At 40.1% G+C, this 6,389-nt stretch overlaps 1 protein-coding gene across 1 annotated transcript; it reads left to right on the plus strand.

The window, feature by feature from the left end:
* The first annotated feature begins 3,451 nt into the window (after positions 1-3,451).
* Positions 3,452-4,420, plus strand: LOC149232928 (uncharacterized). Its single transcript, XM_089382045.1, has one exon. The coding sequence runs from the start codon at positions 3,452-3,454 to the stop codon at positions 4,418-4,420; it is 969 nt and encodes a 322-aa protein (XP_089238171.1).
* The last annotated feature ends 1,969 nt before the right edge of the window (positions 4,421-6,389 follow it).

The following is a 6,389-nucleotide window of genomic DNA, read 5'->3' on the forward strand; positions in this document are numbered from 1 at the left end:
GCATCGGGACTAGCTCCTAAGAACCCAATCTGGAAAAGAGGTAGGAGAAAACAGAATGAGTTGTTGTTAGAGTGTGGAAAACTCATGATTGACTCAGGTAAGATGACAGACCTAACTAGTTAATCATTTACAAATCTTTCTTAATGAAGCTCACAACATGGAATATCAGGGGTCTAGGAAGTAAAAGGAAGCAAAGGAATCTTAGCAATTGGATGAAAGAAGAAAAACCATATATGATTTTCATCCAGGAAACAAAATGTTCAGTTGGAAAAATAAGAGAAATACACAGCAAATGTATCAAAACCCAGAAGTTAAAGCAGATAAAACAGCAGGAGGACTTGTTACACTTTGGAACCCTCTGAAAATAGGAATCCTTGATGCTGAAGCATCCAGGAACTACCTATCAGTGGTTATTCAACCTTTGGGGGACAAGGAAGTTTATTTGATCACAAATGTTTATGGTCCACAGAAGCCTGAAGACAAACTCAGGCTTCTTACCTCACTGGAGGATCTAAGAGACAGACATTCGGGCATCCCCTGGATATTGGGAGGGGACTTTAACATGATCAGGTCCCTGTCGGAAAAAAAGGTGGAACCAGATCACTAGGCAGAGATTCCATAGAATTTCATAATTTTATAAACAATATGAGGCTAGTAGATACAGAGACAAGTAATGGAATCTTTACCTGGAATAATAAAAGGGGAGGAGAGTCTCAGGTGGCCTCAAAACTCGACATATTTATCATCTCGGAGGACCTTATCCTTACAGGCCTTGACCTATCAGTGATGATACTCCCTTTTGGTGGCTTGGATCATTGGCCTATTCAGCTTGAAGTGACCTTTATAAGAACTCCAAGAAACAGACCTTTCAGGTATGAAAACATTTGGCTTACCCATCTGGACTTTATCAACAATATTGAAAACTGGTGGACAGAGGATATGCAAGTTCAGGGCACTAAAATGTTCCTCCTGCACAAAATATTGAAACATATCAAACTTAGGCTTAAAGATTGGAATAAGAATGAATTTGGAAATATTTTCGAAGCCAAAAAAGAGGTGGAACAGAAGCTACATGAAATTAACCAGATCCTCATTACTAATGGCTTCAACGAGGGAAGAAAGGAACAAGCTGAACAACATCAACAGGAATGGGAAGAATTATGCAAGCAAGAGGAGACATTCTGGAAACAGAAATCAAGGGAACACAAAGTTTTTCCACAAATCTACCATGGACCACAAGTCTCATAACAAGATCTCAATCATCAAAGATTCTCAAGGAAAGCAACACAATACCCACAAAGGTATAGAGGCGTAGCTAGTTCATCATTTCCAAGGCATAGCCGAGGAACCTCTCCTAGACAGATCACAATTCATCAATGACGTTACAAAGCACATTCCTAAGCTTGTGACAAGAGAAGACAGTTATAATCTAAACAGGCCTGTGGATGAAGAGGAGGTCAGCGAAGTCATCAAAGAGATTCAAAATGGGAAGGCACCAGGTCTGGATGGTTTTAATGTTGACTTCTTTAAAGCATGTTGGGGAATTGTTAAGTGGGATATCCTCGATGTGGTGGAGGACTCAAGAAAAAACAGAACTGTTTTGAAGGCACTCAATACTTCTTTCATATCCTTGATTCCAAAGCAGGATAATGCTTTGACACTAGACAGATTCAGACCAATAGCATTATGCAATGTGGTGTACAAAATTATTTCCAAAATAATTGCCAACAGGCTTAATCCCTTTCTTCCAATTCTTGTTTCTGAGGAACAAACTGAGTGTGTGGAAGGCAGGGAAATTCTCAACAACATCATTCAAGCTCATGAGGTGGTTCACTCACTTAAAAGCAATAAGCAGGCAAGTATGATTATGCAAATTGACCTAGAAAAGGCTTATGATAAGCTAAGTTGGGCTTACATCAGGAGAGTTCTTATAGCATATGGCTTTGACCATAACTGGGTAAGATCGGTAATGGTCGTTGTAACTTCCTCTAGTTTTTCAATCCTGGTAAATGGCTCACCATCCAAAACCTTTATCCCCGCGAGAGGTCTCAGACAAGGAGATCCACTCTCACCCTTCCTCTTTATTCTCATGATGGAAGGGCTAGGCAAAGCTATCAAATCTGCCAAAGTAGAGGGCAAAATCTGGGGTCTCAAACTCACAATGAACGAAAATGCCTTGACCCATCAACAATTTGTGGACGATACCATGCTACAAGGTATTCCCACAGCCAAGGAAGCTCTAGCCTACAAACAAATCCTGAACGGATTTGCAATGGTTGCACGCATTGAGGTAAGCCTTACCAAATCAAAGATTTTCTTTTTTAACACTGAGATTGCTATTCATAGAAATATATCTAGAATTCTAGGCTTTCAAAGAGATATGTTACCCTCCAATATTTGGGAGTATCGCTAACAGACAAATCTCTTAGCAAGATAGTGTGGGAGTCTATGACTAATAAGCTACAGGACAAAATCTGGAAATGGACAAATAGGTCTTTGAATTTAGCAAGACGACTAGTGCTCACAAAAGTGGTCCTTCAAACTGTCCCCATTTTTATGTTTTCAGTCCTTCCAGCTCCTAAAGGAGTCATGCAACAATGCAGAAATATCCAAAGAGATTTTCTTTGGGGCAAAGGGGAAGAGAAAAAGAAATGGACCTTGGTGACCTAGGAAAAGATTTGTAAACCCAAGACACATGGACATTTGGGACTAGATGACCCTGAAATGATAAACAAAGTTTTGGGGGCAAAACTTTGGTAGAGATGGCTAAAAGATTCGGCTTCCCCTTGGGCACAAATTTGGAAATAGAAATATGCAAACAATTGGCAAGACAAGGACCACATTAGAATGTCTGGGCTCATCAAAGGCTCCCACATTTGGAACAAAGCTTGGGAGAATAGATCCATTGTGCAGAAACATAATTTCTAGGAAATCAGAAATGGAAACCTTGCTTGGTTTTGGGAAGATAACTGGCAACAGGAACCTAAACTGTTAAGAGAAGAATTTGCCAATCTCAAGAACGATACTGACAACAAAGGGTTACACAGGGTAAATGACTTCTGGGATCAGGAACGAGGAGAGGGAAAATGGAGAATATGGAAGAACCTGGTTTACAGTGATGACTCCCCGTTAAAGGCTCAGGCAGAAGCTTTAACGACCATCTTGGAACAGAGAAAGATTCTAACATCAGCAGATTCAAACCAGCTGAGATGGGGCAATAATAATGAAGGTAACTTTAACCTCAGAGAGGCCAAGCGCATTTCCACTGGACTTGACTATCCAAACCTTGATGGGGTTTGGAAGGAACTGTGGTAGAACTAGAGTTGGATGAAAATCAAACTATTCACGTGGTTAGTACAGCATAAAAAAAATTCTGGCGTGGGAAAATCTTAGGAAGAGAGGGATATATGGTCCTTCTAGATGCCAGATATGTGAATTACAAGAAGAAACCATGGATCAGCTTCTCAACCTCTACCCATTCACTTCCACCTTGTGGAATTCGGTAGCTTCAATATTCAGACAAACAGATAGGGACTTGAGCAGCATTACCAGCACTTTGAAGAAGTGGAGGAAAAATTTCTCTAACAATGAAATAATCAAGAAAGCTTGGGCCTTAGTTCCAGGATTTCTAATATGGGATGTCTGGAAAGAACGTAATAATAGAATATTCAAGAATAGGAAAGGTTCTCCCCAGAATATCATGGCTCAAATTTTAAATCAGCTCAACGGGACAATTGGGACCCTTATTAAAAACCCCCCCGAGGAACAATGTAAAGATAAGGATGTGCAGATACTACTGCTTTTGGGTCTGCAGGGACTTACCCCACAGGGCAAAAACATGAATGTAAGTCATATAATTACTGATAAGGATTTCTGGCAACACCCCCCTCGGGGATTTTTGAAATGCAATATAGATGGGGCCTCAAAAGGAAACCTGAGTATGGCGGGGTGTGGAGGAGTAATAAGAGATGAAAAGGGTTACATAAGAACCGTCTTTCATAACCATTTGCGTAAAGCCACTAACAATATGGCAGAGCTTATGGCCCTTGAGCAATGTCTAGAAATCTTGAGGGACTCAAATCTCCATAATACCATTATTGAAGCTGATTCTGAATTGATTATTAATTCGGTCAAGAAAATTTGCTATGGCTCTGCTCTTGAGAAAGTTTCGAGACAGTGGCGGCTTCTGCAAGTGTATCAACAGATTCAATCCCACCTGCAGAACATGAGAACCCTTAGTTTTACTCATGTGCGCCGAACAACTAACAAAGTAGCAGACATTTTAGCTAATGAAGGCGTGCGTTGTGCTAAAAGCAATAAAATTTATGATTGGATAGAGACCCCCCAAGGCAGATTGAGGGAAGAGTGTCTCAGACAGGTGAGCGTGGACAGGGAGCTCTATCAAAGTAGGGGAACCTAAAAGGATGTTGACTAAAGGTAACAGGGGCATTTTGATCTTTTGCGGTGAAACCATGCATGGTTATCTGGTCTTCGGGCGGGATTTTGTTCTCAGAACACTTCATCCCCAAAGTTATCAGGCGATAGTCAATTTAAAAGACGAGTCTTTTCATGAAACTATTTCCACTAATTTCTTTAAAAGCCGAGTATTTTTCAGGAAAACTCAATTCTATAAAGAAAATTCAACTTTGACGGGCGATGGTTATCGAGCTAGCAGTTAGGCAGATTGGCAGCAATCCTAGGATTTTCGCATGGCAACTTGCAAGGAGGTTACCAGGGCTTTGTTTGACTTCGGGTCTGTGGGCGGTGTTATCTTACGTGCTTGTTTCGCTTCAAGGTTGGAATCGGTGGATTTCGGGCAGACTACATGCTCAAGGGTTATCCCCCCAGATGGACCTAAAATCCTTTTACAGCGGTCTTTATATCCTCATGGGTCCGATTCAGGAATTAAAGAGTGGGCTTGTTTTCGTTCCAATATGTGCCTGGTCTGTCAGATCTCTGAAGGCGGATCGGACGGTCTCAGAGCTTGATGGAATCTTGAAGGTCATATAGTTAGGTTTGTGGGTCCTTGACTTGGTTTTTGAGCCTTCGGAGTGGTGCTCGAGGCTTGGTGTGGCTAGTTAACTCTATGGCCCACTTCGCCTTTGGGTTTGTTGTATTTTATGTAATTCATGTTTCCGTTGCATTAGAATAAAGTGACCAACTCTTGCTTAAGAAAAAAAAGAAACGAAATTGACTTAAGGGGTATCGCAGGGAAATCGGGGAAGATAATAAGCTCTAATGGCATGACAAAGCTTTTGAAGAAAGAACAATGGGTCGCAATTGCATAATTATGCTCACTAGAGGTTCAAACATCGAAATCATCCATTTCTCTAGATCTCCAAAAAGTTCTGGACAATCATTCCAAGGTATTTTATCTCAAAGACCTCCCACCTATTTGTGATTATGATCATGTTATTCACTTGATGCTAGGAAGAGTTCCTCCAAACATCAAGCCCTACAGATATCCCTATGCCAAAAAGAGTGAAATTGAATGTATGGTCGCAAAAATGTTGGAGGCCAGTATAATTCAACCTAGCCACAGTTCTTTCTTTGCCCCAGTAGTATTGGTGCACAAGAAGGATGAATCATGGCCTATGTGTCTGGATTATAGGGAGCTCAACAAGCTCACTATTAAAGATAAGTTTCTCATTCCTTTCATTGATGAATTGTTGGATGAATTACATGGAATAATTTACTTCACCAAACTGGATCTTTGTTTAGGATATCACAAAATTAGAATGAAGAATGAAGACATTCCGAAAACAACATTCAGAACTCATGAAGGTCACTATTAATTTTTGGTCATGTCTTTTGGCTTTATTAATGCACCTTCCACATTTCAAGGTTTGATGAATTCCATTTTCAAACCCTTCCTTAGAAAATGTGTGTTAGTATTTTCTGATGATATACTAACCTATAACAAGTCTTGGAAGGATCATGTTCAACATGTTGACATGGTGCTCAAACTATTGGAGGATAAATAATTATATCCATAAACCTTCAAATGTTTCTTTGGAGTACAAGAGGTGGAATATTAGGGTCATATTGTATCTCATGAGGGTGTTGAGGTAAACCTTAACAAAATTAAAGCTATTAAGGAATGGAAAATCCCCACAATCCTAAAGCATCTTCGAGGATTTCTTGGGTTGATAGGGTATTATCACAAGTTTATTAATAATTATGGGAGAGTAACAGTGCCTCTAACAACATTACTAAAGAAAGATGCATTTTTTTGGACTCTAGAAGCAACTAAGGCCTTTGAACATCTTATAGAGGCAATGTGCCAAGCACTGGTATTAGCTACACCAAACCTCACAAAAACCTTTATTGTGGAATGTGATGCCTCAAGAAATGGAATCGGTGTTGATTTAATGCGAGAAGGAAGATCC

This window comes from Pinus tabuliformis, chromosome J, assembly GCF_031772625.1.
Source record: "Pinus tabuliformis cultivar Carrire ecotype Pingquan chromosome J, CPIR1, whole genome shotgun sequence".
In the NCBI taxonomy this organism is placed as follows: Eukaryota; Viridiplantae; Streptophyta; class Pinopsida; order Pinales; family Pinaceae; genus Pinus; species Pinus tabuliformis.